Source organism: Leptonychotes weddellii, chromosome 11, assembly GCF_054177405.1.
Source record: "Leptonychotes weddellii isolate Sample4059 chromosome 11, ASM5417740v2, whole genome shotgun sequence".
NCBI classification, from domain to species: domain Eukaryota; kingdom Metazoa; phylum Chordata; class Mammalia; order Carnivora; family Phocidae; genus Leptonychotes; species Leptonychotes weddellii.
The window spans coordinates 2,649,269-2,666,713 of record NC_138379.1 but is presented as its reverse complement, the minus strand read 5'-3'; the positions used below and the strand labels follow the sequence as shown (position 1 = coordinate 2,666,713).

General features: G+C 51.1%; 1 protein-coding gene across 1 annotated transcript in view; it reads right to left on the bottom strand.

Annotated features, from left to right (window-relative positions):
• SHANK2 (SH3 and multiple ankyrin repeat domains 2) overlaps positions 1 to 17,445 on the bottom strand; it is a 457,214-nt gene that overhangs the window by 26,361 nt on the left and 413,408 nt on the right. The window contains exons 19-20 of the mRNA XM_081798461.1: positions 1,851 to 1,986; positions 1,203 to 1,283 (exon numbers count right to left, since the gene is read on the bottom strand). Coding sequence (XP_081654587.1) covers positions 1,203 to 1,283; positions 1,851 to 1,986 — 217 coding nt within the window. The remainder of the gene's footprint in view (positions 1 to 1,202; positions 1,284 to 1,850; positions 1,987 to 17,445) is intronic.

The following is a 17,445-nucleotide window of genomic DNA, read 5'->3' as shown; positions in this document are numbered from 1 at the left end:
CCGGTGCAGGCCAGGTGTGGGGGGATGGTCAGGCTTTCCTGGGGGCCAGAAGAAGAGGGGCTTGTGGGGAGCTACCCGTTCTCGGCAGGAGATGGGCAGCACCATGGCAGGGGTGCTGATTTCTAGAAGGCTAGGCCTCAGTGACCGGTGAGGGGTGCTAGCTGGGAGGCCGTTGGGGCCTGGGGTAGGACCGTCTGGCTGGAGCCCTGTACCCACCGTGGATGGAGGAGACCCCCCGCCCCCCCCGCCGAGAATGCTGCAAAGAAGAAGGGCTGCTCTGCCCTTTCCGGGGGGAGGGTCCAAAAGGGCTCCCCGTGAAGGCTGGGATCAGGTGGGAGTGAAGTCCTGTTCCACGCCAGTGAGGGGTGCTCAGACATCACCCCACTGGGCCAGCCGGGCCCGAGGGACAGGTTCCCTACACAGGTGCACTGATGCTCACCCTCTAGCACCTAGCGAGGCCCTCTCTGCATGCTCTGCAGAGTGAGCCCGTCAGCCCACTCGCCACTTCCGTGTGGTCAGAGCCAGCCTCCTTCCAAATGTGTCCCTGGGCTCCATGGTGACGCCCAGGCACGACATTTAAGCAGCATCTGGGTGGCCCACACCAGCTCCAGGGTCCTCCCTCTCCCAGCAGCCACCAGTGCCACTGGACCCAGGGCCCACGAGGCTCTGCACGCCCTTCCCTGTCTATCCAGCCCTCCTTTTCCTTGCAGACCTAGAACACGCCAGGAGCTCCCTACCCCTGGTGTGCAGCCTGCCAGGCCTGCCAGCCCCACCGCTGTCTACGCCAAACCCCAGGGATGCAGCTTTCTGGTCTGAGCCGTGCGTGGAGCACCAGTGAGGCAGATTTCGGGGGGGCCTAGGCAGCAGGGGGGCTGTTTGGGGGACACTGTGGGGCAGCTTACCTTTATCCACTAGTGAGAGGCCCAAAAATTCAAAACAAAACAATGTTAGATGAGCCGAAAAGAGTAAAAGGCAAAACTAGTAACCACCCCCGAAGCCAGCAGGATTCCCACAAAGATGCCAATGTGGGAGCCGCCCGCACACAGGGACCTGACGCCATTCCCGGGTGTCAGGTGCAGGGACCGGGGCAAGCAAGCGAGCAAAGGCCATGCACGGCCTGAGGCTGCGCAGAGGCCGGTCCCACTGCGTCCCACGTGCTGGCAACAGCGTGGGGCTGGGCGGGCCAGACAGGCGACTCTTACCGAGCTCCTCCAGCTCCGAGGTCATGGACTTGGAGCGCAGGGTGAGGGCCGTGGTTGGAGCACGCTTGGGAGGCGGGGGAGCTTGAGGGGCAGACGGGAGAGACAGGTGTGAGAACCCGGCCAGGATGCTGCCCGCCCCACCCCCACGCTTCCAGCACAACCTGGGAGCCAGCAGCCCTGAGCCTGCAGGGAAGGCAGGCAGGCGGGCATCCCCCCGAGGAGGGGAAGCAGCAGTGGTCACCCATGGAGGCTCCACTGGGGCCGGGATGGGTCGGGACCACCCTGCCTGAGTGAACACAAGTCTGCGGAGGGGAGGCCGGTCCAGCTCTAACGGCACTGTGCCTGCCGGTGCCTAATGGGACTAACAGTCCCGGCAGCCTTGCAGCCCCTCCCTGGCCGCCCCCCCCATCACAGCAAGGACATGGGCCTCGCACGTGTCCTGTGGCCCCCCAGACCCCGGGCTGCTGAGCACAGCCTTGCCTGCTGCCATCTCTGTCCAGTGGGCAAGCCCACAGTCCTCGCTCAGCCTCCCTTGTGGCTTCTTTCCCTCCTCTTGGAGGGCCCGCCCCCAGTGGGAGGAGATGTGGGGACACCTGAGTGTGTCCAAGCACAGGAGGCTGGAGAGCAGGGGCGGGGCGGGGCGGGCACCTTTCTTCCTGGCGGTGTCGTCCGGGTCGAGATTCCTGGTCACCGTGACCACCTTGAGGACGAGGTGGTTCCCTCCCTGGCGGATCATGTTCACCACCTGCCGATGGCCGACTTTGACAACGTTCTCGTTGTTCACCTGCAGGAAGACAGGGGCTGTGGGTGAGGGGCCTCGTGGGCCGAAGGGAACAGCACCTCCCCCCCAACCCCCGCCCTGGGGCAGCAGCAGCCCTCCCTCCTGACGGACGGATGGACACGGACGGTCAGCAGGCTGACAGCATGAAACCACTGTGGCTTTGGAACCAAAGGTGCTTTTGGGGGGACCAGAGGGAGGCCGCTGTGGGGGCTGCAGACCACCTGACCGCAGCCAGGGGGCCCATTGCGCCGTGCGGGGCAGTTTCCAGCAGCTGGGTGGCCAGGACGGACTCTCGTCTCACCCGAGGGCACTGAGGTGCTCACTCTGGCAGGCCTCAGGGAAAGTTCCTGGCTGCCAGCCATGTGCAAAAAGCCAGACAGGAGATTTCCAGGGTCCCGGGGTGTGGCCCTACTGCTTTCCATTTTCACACTTAAGAGGAAACACTAATTGTTTCTCACATATTTTGGGAACACACATCACACTAAAATGGCCCATTTCCTCCGGGTGCTCCCTCCCTCCTCCTCTCCTGTCGGGGAGGCTGGAAAAGGCATAAAAGCTTGGCTGACAAGGCGCTAAGGGCCACGGTCCCCGCCCTGCTCATCCAGGGACCCCAGATGAGGCCCCCATTGTGGCCACTCTGGTGTTCGCTGAGCCCCTGGCCATGGCCTGCCCCTTGACTTCCGTCTGTCCCCATGGCATTGGCAGGCAGAGGCGGGACTGAACGCCCCTGGAGCTAGGCCCAGAGGCAGACCTGCTTTGTCTGCTCCAATCACCACTGCCGGCCAGGGAATGAAGACAGGGTGGACCGGGTGAGAGCACAGAAAGAGGGGGGATCTTGGGCGTTTGGGCTCCACACCTCCAGCCTGCTGAACTGGACCTCTCCTGGGGGCGCTGTGGTACCTGCCGTCCCCACAAGCATCCAGGGTGAGCGCCAGGCACGGAGGGGTGGCAGAGGGGGCAAACCCACAGATGGCGGAGTTCATGACCACCCTGTGCACTGTCCTCCAAGAAAGAAAAGCCCCCGACTGCAAAAAACAAGTGAGAGGAACCCGATACCCGCCCCCCCCCCCCAACCGATGTCTCCATGTTGCCATACTTGCTCCTGCTGTGGATTCCCTAAAAACCTTTCAAGTGCAAGGTCGCCTCAAGCAGAGATGTTATCAGGCTTGGTGACTTCTCACTGTCCTCATACCCATGCAACCAGGTCTGCACACCAACGACGGGCACACTTCCCAGAGAGCCTCGGAGCGCCCGGCAGGGGGACTCGGGGGAGGGGGGGCACACTGCAGCTCTTCTGGGCCTCCTGTACGTGCCCCAGAGAAGTGACTGTTGCTCATTCATTCACTCATCCACCACTCTTGCTCAGAGCACCCACTAAAAGCCAGGACATAAGAGGTGATCCTGGTGGGTGGTCTGTTCCTGCCCCCTCATGGGGGGTTGACCACACACAGGTCAGTGAACAAGTGTGACTCCAGCTGTGCTGAGTGCCACCTGAGACAACAGGTCCGGGCAGGAGGGGATGGGGGGCCCGGGCCCAGGCACGGGCTGAGGGAGCCTCTCTGCAGGAGGATGGGTGCCCGCAGTGCTCCGGGCCCTGCCTCCTTCCACCTGCAGGGAAGCATCTTTGCCTTCGGCAGTCCTATCTGGAAAATCCCAGGTGTTCCTCCTCAGGCTGGACACCCCAAGGTGGGAACTGCACTCCCAGCTGCCTCTGCTTCCCAGTGAGGACAAGTGTGGCACTTGCTCTGGGACAAAAGGACCAGCTTCTCAAGCCTGCTCTGACTGTGGCCCCTCATGCCCTCCTTTCCCCTGTGCATCCTCCCCTCAACCAGCCCCATCTTAAGTTCCCACCCTGCTTTGGATGGAGTCCATCCCCCAGAGTGAGAAACATACCAAGGTCAGAGCCACGGGCTGTGTGGCTCCGGGCTTTTGTGGACAGGTGCACAGCTGAGCACTCTGACAGGGAGAGCACAGGGGTGCCAAGTGCATGTGCTGTGATGCCTACAAATTCCCTCCTGTCAGAAGCGCAGGCAGAGGCACAAGGCAGCACTGTTCAACTTGGAACCCACAAGACCAGGCCCAAAGGCAGGACAGGACACTCAGCTACATTCTACTTTCCAGCACAGGGCGCCCAGAAGAGCAAGAGCAGAGCCCTGCTTTAGAATTTCCCAGCCTTTAAACAAACTCAAAATTCAGTTTATCCCACAATGGGACTTTGGAACCAGCTACCGGCCCTAAAACAGATGCTCTGAACTGCATGTGTGGTGACAGGAGCCTCAGAGACCGAGCAGGTGAAATGCTTGCTGCTTCCTCAGATGCCTGGTTTGGCATGTTGAGCTTCTACGGGGTTCCGGTGTGCCTCAAAGTACCTGGGCCTGCAATTCTGGCACGCTGCCACCAGGAGGAGGTATGTGCCACGATCACCTGCCACATTTGTAGAACGTTAACACAAATCTGGAGGCTCCTGGGATTACAGCCTCGAAGAAGAAAGAAATGGATTATAAGTCACGGATCCAGTTAACGGCAGGGCAGAGTAGCATGTCTCTCCCTTCGTTGTTCTTATATACAGACATGGAGTCACCTAAGGAGGAAGCACACCATGGCCACATCCTAGTGGAGGGCAAGAACCCAAGACTGTCATCCACCATGGTTCAGAGAACTGTGAAGAACAGGAAGACACGCCTTCTGTACTTGTGTCCTTTTCTAAACCGTCCTCTTCTTCCACTCAAATGGTTATTCCAGATATAAGACTCACATGTACACACAGTTTAAAGAGACAGAGAGCTACAAGGCTTGTTACAAAACCCAGAGGACCCACCACCCAGGTCCCACTTCTCACTCCCAAAGCCTTCAGCTCCTTCTTTCTAATCTATCCCTGTGTCTCTAAACATGCTTATGAAGTTCCTACTTGATGTTTACGTTTTAGATGTTGTCTGCTGACACACCACGATGGCAAATGATGACTTCCCTTGGGGTACTGAACGGCAGCACAGTTGGCAGTTGTAGACCAATTAATTCTCTGTTGCGTGTGTATGAGTGTGTTGAGCAGCATCCCTGGATTCTACATGCTAGCTGCAAGCAACATCCCCTTCCTCCCAAATGTGACAACTGAGTGTGTTTCCAGACATCACCAAATGTCCACTGGGAGGTCAGAGTCGCCCTCGGTTGAGAACCACTAATTCAGGTCTTTTCTCTCATTCCCCCCTCCCCTTCCCCAGGACTTCCACTCTCAGGTTATAGTTCTGTCATAATTCCAACTAGATCGACACTCGGGATGTACATCACGACTGTGTAATATCTATTCATAGCTAAGCCATATAGTATATCATGATTACTTTGTCTTTTCCCATACATTATGTTTTCCGTGGGGCGAAATCATTTTCTATTGTTTGTGTGTTGGTTTAATTTTCTATGTACTTAACAGTAATTCCAATCCAAACACTTCCTAAATAAGTAAATCTCTTTTCAAAATCTTCAAATATGTTGGGTATTTTGCTAAGTTTATCTTCTTGAAGAAACTGCTCCCAAAGACTTCTGCTCTTCTCGGCACAATGTGGATTCGGTGTTCTCTATGCCTGTGTCCCCAGGATTCCTTTCAATTTGGTCTTGTGTTGGGGTCATCTGAATCCCAGACCCCCTGGATATATTGATTGTTACTTGGTATAAAGCCTCATTTTTGGTAAAGGACATTCTCTAGTTGCTTCCCAATGAAGGGAATTTGGGAGAGGATTTTTTTTTTTTTGAGACATTGTTTATTGAAAAATGGCTTTTTAAAAAAGATTTATTTATTTGAGAGAGAGTGAACAAGTGTGAGGAAAGAGAGAGAGAGAATCTTAAGGAGACTCCACACCCAGTGTGGAGCCCAATGTGAGGCTTGATCTCATGACCCTGAGATCATGACCTGAGCTGAAACCAAGAGTCAGACGCTTAACCGACTGAGCCACCCAGGTGCCCTGAAAATGGCTTTATCTGCACACTTAACTGGGAACCTGACTGGGTACAAAATTCGAGGTTGGAGGGTAAGGTAAAGAAAGCTTCTAAGACCATCTCCTCTGTAGGTAACACAAAGTCTGGACAAAAAGTCTCCTTACCCCCAAACTCAAACAAACAAGAATGACTCCCTGAAAGCTCTGAGGTGTGAACTGAGGTAGGCAGATTTTGGATGGGAGTGGAAAATTGGAAGCTTTGGGCCATGGGCAGAGTGTGATGTGGGTCACCTGAAGCTCTGATGAAAAACTGCAGCCTTTCTTTTTTTTTTTTTTTTTAAAGATTTTATTTATTTATTTGACAGAGAGAGACACAGCGAGAGAGGGAACACAAGCAGGGGGAGTGGAAGAGGGAGAAGCAGGCTTCCCGCTGAGCAGGGAGCCCGATGCGGGGCTTGATCCCAGGACCCTGGGATCATGACCTGAGCCGAAGGCAGACGCTTAACGACTGAGCCACCCAGGCGCCCCAAATGCAGCCTTTCTGGCTTGAGAAATCAGAGGACAGAATGTGGGGTGGCCACACCTGCCAAAGTGAGGGGAGAATCCCAGAAAAGAGAGAGCCAGAGAATGGCAGCTCCATGTTCTGTGTGTAAACTTTCTCCAGATCTCTGATGGATGTATGAACTGTGCTTGCACAGGCCTGACCAACAAAGCTTGTAGATGAGGCTAAAGTGCCTGAACCTAAATTTGAGCTGCTGCTACTGCAGGCTAGACACTTTGCAGTTTGAGACTAACCAAGGTAATTACCAGCTAAAATGCAAACATCAACACTCATCCAAGGAATGTAACAGAATCCAGACTGTCACAGCATAATCTTCACAATATTCAGGATACAGTGAAAACTTACTTGATGAACCCAGACATGACTAAGAGGTTGGAATTATCAGACAAGGACTTTAAGCAGCTATTAGAACAATACTCATCTCAGTATAGGAAAATACACTCATATTGCATAAAAGGTAGGAAATATCACCAAAGAAATAAAAAAATGTAAAAAGAAGTGAGAATATTAAAACTGAAAAATACAATGTAAGTTAAAAAATGCACTGGATGGGCTTAATAGTGAGATGGATATGGCAAAGAGTGACCTTGAAAAAGCATCAACAGAATTTATCCAATATGAAGAGAGATTCTGTCCACTTTCAAAAGTGGACAGAATCTTAAGGACTTGTGGGACAATGTCAAAAGGTCTAATATTTCGAGTCCTAGAAGGGGAAAAAATTGGAATCCCAGGACAAAGAAAGTGAGTCAAAAAAAATATTTTTAAAAAATGATGGCTGAATATTTTCCCAATCAGGTGAAGGACATAAATTTACAGATTTAAGAAACTCAGTGAAGGTGTGCCTGGTGGCTCAGTCGGTTAAGCGTCTGCCTTGGCTCAGGTAATGATCCTGGGGTCCGGGGATCAAGACCTGCATCAGGTTCCCTGCTCAGCGGGGAGCCTGCTTCTCCCTTTGCTGCCCCCTCCCGTCTCTAATTCTCTCAAATAAATAAAATCTTAAAAAAAAAAAAAGTGAATCCCAAACAGGATAAATAAAAAGAATATCTCACCCAGGCACATTATAGCCAATCTGGTGAGAGCCAAAGGTAAAACGAGGAAATCTTCAAGCAGCCAGAGAAGCATGACACGTTCCTTAAAGAAGAACAATGATTTCAATGACCATGAACTTCACACCAGAAACCACGAGGCAAGACTGTGGATCATTTTTAAACTGTGTAAATAAAATAACTGCCAACCTAGAATTCTATATCCAGTGAACATATCTTTAAAGAATGAAGGCAAAATAAAACATCTACAGATAAATGAAAACCATGAGAATTTGTTGCCAGCAGACCTGCTGTTAAAGGCAGTTCTTCAAGCTGGAGGGGAACCGACACTAGATCTTAGAGGCATGAGGGTATCAGAAGTGGTAAATACATAGTTAAAACACTAAAGATGATTTTCCCTCTTATTTAAAAAATAGTTGTGACTGAGGCAAAAATAATACCGTCTTGTGGGGCTTACGACGGCAGGAGATGTGACGCCTGTGACACCGTAGAGTACATGAAGGCAGGAGTGAGGCAGACACACCTACTTGGTTGCAAGGTTGTTGTATTTCCTGTGAACTGTGCAGTATGAATTCTAAGTGCACTGAAAAGTGAAGGATGTACACTGTAATCCCAGAGCCCACCACTAAAAAGAACATAAAGTATGGCAAAAAGCCAGTATATTAAAATGGAGTTTTGTTTTTTTTTTAAGGTTTTTTATTTATTTATTTGACAGAGAGAGAGACAGCGAGAGAGGGAACACAAGCAGGGGGAGTGGGAGAGGGAGAAGCAGGCTTTCCGCTGAGCAGGGAGCCCGATGCGGGGCTTGATCCCAGGACCCTAGGATCATGACCTGAGCCGAAGACAGACGCTTAATGACTGAGCCACCCAGGTACCCCTAAAATGGATTTCTAAAAGTAGTCAAATAGGGGCACCTGGGTGGCTCATTAAGTTAAGTGTCTACCTTAAGCTCAGGTCATGATCTCAGGGTCCTGGGATCAAGCCCCACGTTGGGCTCCCTGCTCAGCAAGGAGTCTGCTTCTCCCTCTGCCCGTCCCCCCTGCTCTCTCTCTCTCTCTGAAATAAATAAATACATCTTAAAAAAAAATAAAAGTAGTCAAATAGTCCAAGAAAAGCAGACAGGGGGGAGCAGAGGAAAAGAGAACAGATAAACAAACTGGTGGGCCTACACTGAAGGGCACCAATAATTGCATTAAATGTTAATGGGCTAAAACTCCAGGTAAAAGGCAGATATTATAAAAATGGATTACAGAGAACTATCTAATATGCTGTGTATGCCCTTTAGGTACAAAGACACAGAGAGGTTAAAAGCAAATGAACAGGGCGCCTGGGTGGCTCAGTTGGTTAAGCGACTGCCTTCGGCTCAGGTCATGATCCTGGAGTCCCGGGATCGAGTCCCGCATCGGGCTCCCTGCTCAGCAGGGAGTCTGCTTCTCCCTCTGACCTTCCTCCTTCTCATGCTCTCTGTCTCTCATTCTCTCTCTCTCAAATAAATAAATAAAATCTTAAATAAAAAAAAAAGCAAATGAACACAAGGTTTCCCATGGATGGAACACCTATATTAATATCACACAAGAGAGACTTCAACTACTTTGAATAACAGTTTGGCAATTCCTCAAAAAGTTCAACACAGAGATACGAGATATGAGATGACCCCAAAACTCCACTCTCAGGTATATTCCCAAGAGAACTGAAGACATGCTCACACAAGTACCTGCACATAAAATTTCATGGCGTTACTCCCAGCAGCAAAGAGACGGGGATGGGGGATGAGGAATGACTGTCAATGGGCGTGAGATCTCTTTCTGTGACAAAATGTTCTAAAATTAGACTGTGTTCATGGTTGCAAAATTCTGTGAATATACTAAAATCCACCACAGTGGGCTCCCTAGGTGGTTGAATTTTATGGATATGAATTATATCTCAATAAAGCTGTTATTTAAAAATAGACTCCAGGAAAAGAGTATTACCAGAAACAAAGAGGGATGCTTCATAATGCTACAAGAGGTAATTCATAACGAGGACATAACAGTCATAAACATTTATGCATCTGCTCACAGGGCTTCAATTTCCTGAAGCAAAGTTTGATGGAATAAAAGAGAGAAATGGGCATCTCTGCAAATACAGCAGGACACTGAATACCCCTTTGTATTCAGCTGGACAAGAAAATCCGTAGAGACATAGATGATCTGAACAAACATCTTGAACCAATTGATATTTATGGAATAGTAACTATATTCCCTGGGCCACACAGGTCTAGTTTGGAAGGAATTTTGCTTCAGGAGTTTGAAGGGTATGCTTCACTTACTTTAGTTTCCAGGTTTGTTCCAGAGGGATCTGGGACCTGATCATGTTCATAGAACCTGCATCTGCTCCCTGCTGCACCCCTCCCCCCAGCCAAGGCTGGAGAGCCCTGCAAGATCGTCTCTCTACTCCGGGCTGTCTGAGGTGTGCTGACGTGTGTGGCTCTGCCCTCACCTCCCACACTGGGTCCCTGGGCGGTGGGGGGTGGGAGGCGCTCTTCCACTGGTACACTCATGCTCTTCTGTTCCGGAATGCTTCCTTCAACTAAGTCTTGGCCATTCATTCCCTTGCTTTCCCTTTCTCTTTGAGGCAGTCTTATTCCTTCTGGACAGGTCCTCCAATTTAATTATCTTTTTTCTTTAATTTCCCACATCTTTTCTGGGAGATTCCTGTTGGTTTTATCTTGTAGTCTACCTGTCAGAGTTTTCATATCTGCTATAGTATTTTTTTTTAAAGATTTTATTTATTCATTTGAGACACAGAGATAGAGAGAGAGAGAGAGCATGAGCAGGGAGAGAGGCAGAGGGAGAGGGAAAAGCAGACTCCCCACTAAGCCAGGAGCCAGATGTGGGGCTCGATCCCAGGACCCTGGGATCATGACCTGAGCCGAAGGCAGGCGCTTAACCATCTGAGCCACCCAGGCGCCTCTGCTGTAGTATTTTTAAATTCAAGAGGTCTGATTTTGTTTTGTGAATGTGACTTTAAAAAGGAATATTTTTTGTTCTAACTTCAAGGATGCAATATCTCCTCTTATCTCACTGAGCAAACTCATAATACCTTTTCATACTCCTATTCTCCCTGCATGGTCTGTGTCCTTCATCTCTTCCATGGCATGTTTGTTTGGGGCTCTATCTTCCATATTAATTCTTTTTTTTTTTTTCCATAGGAAGCAGAAAAATGATTTATGCCAAAAGATGGCAGAGATAAGAAAGTCATCCTGAAAATACACTTCAGTATAATTCCACTGGGACACATATTCCCTGTGAACATGCTCTCCTACTGACTGTGCCCCTGGAGTCTGAGGGACTTGGGACAGTTTTTAGATACTTCATCAATTCCCATGTTGTGGGCAGGCTGGAGTCATCTATCAGTCCCTGGGTTCCAAGGGGGAAAGCAATGTATTTCTCAGAAGAATAGCACCTTCTCCATCAGAAGAGTGCACAAACATTTTGCAGAGTCAGCATACTTTAGGTTAAGCAGGCACAGAAATCATCAAAATGTAAAAAAGGTGACAGGAACGGATACTACATTGTAGAATAAGATATTCATAAGTGGTGTGGACGTTTAAGGCAGATGATGGCCAGAAGAGGTGAGTCAAAGAAGGTGTTCTGCGTTTGGAGGTGATTTTGCATCTAGAACTCAATGAGTGAGCACTGGGGAGCGGGACTTCCTCCTCAAGCCAGTGATACTTGAGGTACCAGATGGTTCAAAGAGGGGTGGAGTCAGGCCAGAACTGCAATCAGCCAAAAGACAGTGCAGCCTCTCTCTAATAATAAAATAAAATCTTAAAAAAAAAAAAGGGAGCTCCTGGGTGGCTCAGTCGGTTAAGTGTCCAACTCTTGATTTCGGCTCAGGTTATGATCTCAGAGTCGTGGGATCAAGTCCTGCGTTGGGCTCCATGCTCAGCGGGGAGTCTGCTTGAGATTCTCTCTCTCCCTCTGCCTCTCCCCCCTTTCTCTCTCAAATAAATAATAAATCTTAAAAAGAACAAAAAAAGCAAAAGAGAGAGCAGTAAATGGAACAGGTCACCGGTGTGTTGATGATAACTCCCCAGGTGGGATCCTTAGGGATGAACCCGGGCACCAAGAAGCCGACGAGGGAAGGCCCCAGAACACACCCATCATGACATGGAACACTGTGAGGCCCTTCATGCCATGGGTGCCACCAGAGCTGCCGGCCCTGCCCTGCTGCCTCACTTTCTATAGTAATTCCTTCATCCGCGCACGATGCTCCCTGGCAGGCAGCGCATATTTAGGAGCAGCCCCTAAGGAGCGGATTTCTGTCCAAGTCTGTTTTGTGAATACTGACAAGCTAACTCTAAAGTTTCTATGGAGGCACAAGACCCAGAAGAGCCATCTCAGTACTGAAATCAGAAAACTGGTACTACCTGACTTTAGGACTTACTATAAAACTACAGTAGTTGGGTACTGGTGAGGGACTAGACAAATCGATCAGCAGAACAGAAGACAAAGCCCAGAAACAGACCCACACAAATATAGTCATTCGATCTTTGACAGACAAGCAAAGGCCATTCAGTGGACAAGAGACAGACTTTTCAACAAAGGGCTGGAACAATAGGACATCCACCTGCAAAGAAAAAGAAAAAAAAGAATCTAGACCCAGACCTTACACCCTTCACAAAAACTTAACCCCAAATGGGTCATTGACCTAAATGTGAGACACAAAACTGCAAAACTCCTAGAAGATAATGCAAGAGAGTATCTGCATGACCCGAGTCTGGCAATGACTAGCCATTGAAGAAAAAATTGGTAAGTAGGACTTCATTAAAATGAAAACCTCTGCTCTGCAAGAGACACTGTCAAAAGAACAAGAACAGCCACAGAGTGGGAGAAATTCTTTGCAAAACACAGATAATGGTCTGGCATCCAAACACACAAAGAACTCTTAAAAGTCAACAATAAGGAAATAAGCAGCCCAATTAAAAAATAGGCAAAAGATCTGAACAGACACTTGCCAAAGAAGACATATAGATGGCAAATAAGCACATAAAGATTCTCCACGTCATGTATCATTAGGGAATCACAAATTAAAACGACATACCAGTGCACACCTATCAGGGTGGCCCAAATCTAGAACGCTGACGCCAAATGCTGGCAAGGATGCGGAGCACCGGGAACTCTAGCTCACTGCCAGTGGGGATGCAAGATGGCGCAGCCACTCTGGAAGATGGCCCGGCGGTTTCTTACAAAACCAAACATGCTCTTACCATACAATCCAGCAACTGCACACCTTTGTATTTATCCCAAATAAGCTGAATGCCTATGTCCACACAAAAACCCGCACACAAATGTTTATCGTGGCTTTATCCATAATTGCCAAAACTTAGACACAACCGAGGTGTCCTTCAGCAGGGGGATGGATGAACAAGTTGTGGGACATCCAGACCAAGAAATATGATTCAGTGTTCAAAAGAGCTCTCAAGCCGCAAAAAGACACAAAGGAAAGAAGCCAATGCGTCTTATTGAAAGAAGCCAATCTGAGAAGTCTCCATTCATACTGTCTGATGCCAACTACAGAAAATGCTGGAAAAGTCAAAACCGTGGAGACAGTCAAGATCAGGGGCTGCCAGAGGATGTGGGAGGGAGAGATGAACAAGTGGAGCACAGAGGAATTTGAGGGCTGTGAGCCTGTCATTCTGCTAGGGCTGTCATATGGTAGTGCTAGACACATGTCCTTTGTCCAAACCCATAGACTGTACAAAGTGGAGTGAACCCTAAGGTCAGTGGTGGACTTTGCTTAATAATAACGTATCCATGCTGGTTCGTGAATTGTCCCAAATGCACTACACCAGAACAAGATGTTACAAGTAGGGGAAATGGTGGGGGGGGAGGGGTGAGGGAGTATACGGGAATTCTCTGTGCTTTTCACTCTCTTCTGTAAGTTAAAGCTCCTAACACATAAAGTCTACTCATTGGAAAAGAAGCTCATTTCTACCATTTCTGTTATGGAAAAAGTCCCTCAAATATGCAAAAGCAGAGAGGCAGTTACACTGGACGACTGACCGCCGCCACCTCACCCACCAGCGCCAGCAAGGATGTGTTCATGGTGTCCCGGTTCCTCCCTCCCCCATGCACCCCTGCCCTTGGCGGATCCTGGTGGAGGGAATTCCAGCTTCCTATCACCTTGCCTGAAGGCAGTTCAGCATGCTTTTTATTTAAAGATCCAGCCCTGTGGTAAAAACATAATAGCCACAATACCATGATCACCTCAAAAAGCAACTCGGATTGCTCGGATCGTCACATAAATGCCCTCTCGTGGCTGAGGTGGTCTCATGCCTGTGCCCGTGTGCGCAGTCGGCTTGGAGTCATGAGAGCTACCCGTCGCATCTGGCCGGCACGTCACTTATCTCATTTAGTCTATGGGCTTTCTTAGCCCCTGGGGACGCACATGTTGGAGGAACAAAGATGTTGCACCCTCCCTTTTGCCCGTCACGCTCCCGTGTCCTCTGTCTTGCTGTCGGCTGGAGGTTGGAAGCTGGACCATGTTCAGGTTTGATCGGGGCAGGTGGTGCCCTGTGCCCCCACATCAGGCGACCCTGAAAGTCTGCGCATTTTGTGTGCTAAGATTTAGTCGGAGGAGGTGGGTTCAGGAGCGGCCAGCCAGATCCAGCGCCCGTTTGTAGCAGCCCCTGGATTCTCCGCCTCTGGGGGCGTGAAATGGTGATATTCTACTTCTGCTGTTCCTTCTCCTGTTATTAGTTGGAATAATTTTTAAAGAGAAACTTGCCTTTCTCAACAGTTTGACTGTCCCCAGGTACTAAGAAGGGCTAGATAAATGCTTGCTCCTCCTCCTCCTTCTTTTTTTTACCAGTTTTCAGATTAATGAGTTTGTCCCTTCCGAAGTGACCCGTTCTTTAAGAAGTGTCACTATGAATTCAGGGATGTTTGAAAACCATTTTTGATATATTTGAATCCACTGCAGTGACTGACTATCCTTTGTTTTTAAACAAGCTTTTTATTTTAGAACAGCTTCAGATGTGCACAGAACTTGGGAGGGAGGCAGCATGGAGGGCTTCCCCGGACCCCACACCTGCTGTCCCCTATGTGTACACCTTACATTAGGGTGGTGCGTCTGCAACCAATTTTGACACGTTATTATATTAACTGAAGCCTACGTCTATTCAGATCTCCTTAACTGTTACCCATTGCGCCTCTTCTGTCCAGGACCCCATCCAGGACCCCACATTACCATCAGCCGAGTCTCTTTAGACTCTTTTTGGCTGTGACAGCTCTCTGACCTTCTTTGGTTTTGATGACCTTGACAGTTCTGAGTACCTATCAGGAATTTTGTAGACAACCTCTTAATCACAATATTCCCCTCACGATCAGACTGGGCTGTGGGATTGGGAGGAGGACCCCAGCGTGAAGTGCCCTTTCCACCCCATCACGTCCGGGCTCATGCTCCTCACCTGACTCGTCCCCGTGATGATGACCTTGCTCACCTGCTGGGGTGCACGTCAGGTCCCGGCCTGTCCCTGATGGCAGGAAGTCACTGTGCTCAGCTGTACCTCGGGGTGGGTGGTTAAGGCCCATGTCGCCGAGAGAAAGAGCAGGGTAGCCAGCCTCATAAAGTTTAGGGATTCTTCTTCAGGGGAGCATTTGTCTCCTCTCCTCTTTCCATGTTCAGCTGTCTATTCACATCCGTAGGACTCATGGATACTCCTTGTGTTACACTTCGGGTTATAACCCAGAACTACTTTGTTTACTCTGCTGCTCACACTGTCCCAGCATTGGCCTCAGGAGCGGCTGTGTCCCTGGGCCCTGCCCGCACGCCCCGCGCTTTACCGCTTCCCTCCTGACCCCCCTGGCTGCCTGGAGCCACTCTTCCCTTCGTGCTCCAGTTGTCCGGCCTCTGCTCCGTGCAGCGTCTTCCCGGGACGTTGTGCAGCTTGCTGCAGAGAGCGGGTGTTTGGGCTCTGGGCGCGCATCTGCTGACGACCTCAACTGCAACTGAAAACAGGATTCGTACGTCTCTGATTTTACACTTTTCTCTCTTCGCTAAAAATCTGGGCTCCTAATGACTCAAGTGAAGGTAATGGTTTGTTTTCTCGCCCAATCTATCTGTCTGCGTGCGCGTCATCTGTTAATCAGCCATTACGATCATTAGCTTCAGGATAACAACACGGCGCCAGGACCAACGGTCTAATTACTGAACAGAGCTGAAGACTTCCTGCCTTCTGCTTGCAGCCGTGCGCAGACTGTCGCGGGAAACGATTTCTCCGTGAATGCTACTAATTTAATTAGTGGTTATGTTCGTTTACATTATTTTGTTTTTGACTTTTAAAATGTTGATTGGTGTTTTACAATTATGTGCAATTTTCACCCAATTTCATAATCTGATCTATGAAACAATTGGTACTCGGAATTGTCTTCCTCCCCCGGGTCCCAAAGGCAGCACTAAATTGAAAAAAATGGGGTGTGTGGATGATCTTTCCACTAAAAAGAAGAAATGAGCAGATTCCTGTGTGTGGGGGGTGCATGAGTGCATCTGTTCCCAGCCTGCACAGATGGGAGCATGCCGGCCACACTTTCCTGGACCTTGCCTCTTCCACCTAACGGTGCATGCTGGAGACAGCCCCAGGGCGGCACCCGGAGGCGGCCGTCTCTCCTGACGACACGCAGTCTTCCGCCGGGAGGCGCCTCCGTGGTGAGTGCCGCTGGGCACTGTACCAGTGTGTCCCTGGGACGCCTGGGCGGGGCCTGGGGTTGCGGGCTGTAAGGGCTCCTTGTGCAGGTGTCCTGGGCCCCGGCTTGCCCACACGGCCAGAGGGAGCTTGTGTGGGGTGCTTCCCCTCTGGCCGCCCTCTGGACACGGGTCTCTGACAGCCCGGCCCCTCACCCAGCCTCGGGCATGGGCCGGCCGGCCACCTGCTCACACGAAGTCCTTCAAGGATGCCCTCAGCCCGCCCGGTCACCTTCCGAGCATGTTATTCCCTCAGTTACCACAGCATCGGAGGAGAGAGAAGGTCACCACCCACTTCTCCGAAGTAGCCCTCTGCTGGAGCCCAGCCAGGCGGCCTCACCCCTGGGGCCTGTGCAGAGGAAGCAAGGCTGCCCCGGGGTTGGCCAGGTGCCTTGGCCTCAAATGCCACGCTCCGCTCTGGGCAGCCGGCCTGCAGCAGTGGGCGGGCTGCCTTGCCTGGGACTTCATCCAGCCCGGAGCTCCACTCCACGCCCCCTCAAGGAAGCTGCGTGCAGCGAGGGCAGGCGGTGAGCAGGGGGCTCGCGTGCACCAGCCAGCCGTGGGTGCAACCCCCTGGTGTGGGCCCAGAGCGTGGCCGCTTTCTTCCTGTGCTGCCCAACCCGTGGGGCCCATGCAGGCACCGTGGGGCGCGTTTCTGTGTTCACTTGGGTTAGGCGCGGAGCCGCGTGCATGCGTGGATGGCGCGTCCTGTGCTGAGCACAGGGGTGGCTGGCCTCGCGTCAGCGTGCATCACGACGCTGAGATCCCGAACCACAGCGGGTGCCCAGTAAGTATCTGGGAATGTGGAAACACACTGGGGGGTCCAATACCTGCGTTCAGGTCCCAGCTCCCCGTTTCCCGAGGGAGCAAGTGACCTGGGACCAGGGCTTTGAGCCCTGGCGGCTCCATCCGCAGTCCTGGGAGAGTGAGCCCCCGCTGGTTTCCGCCAATCCCACAGGCAGGGGTGAGGATGGGTGCGTGACACCTGAGGAGGCAAAGCCAGAGGCTCTGCTCTGCGGCAAGGGGCCGCTGCACCCCCAGCCCCACGTCCCCCCAGGCTCTTCTCCTAGGCAAGGGTGGGCTTGCGAGCAGGTCCTTCTGACTCTCTGATCTGAGCAGCCTTCGTCTCTGTTCTGCCAGGGGTCAGTCCTGTGAGGACAGGCGTCCATCACTTCCTGTGATCCTGCTGGGGCTGATCTGG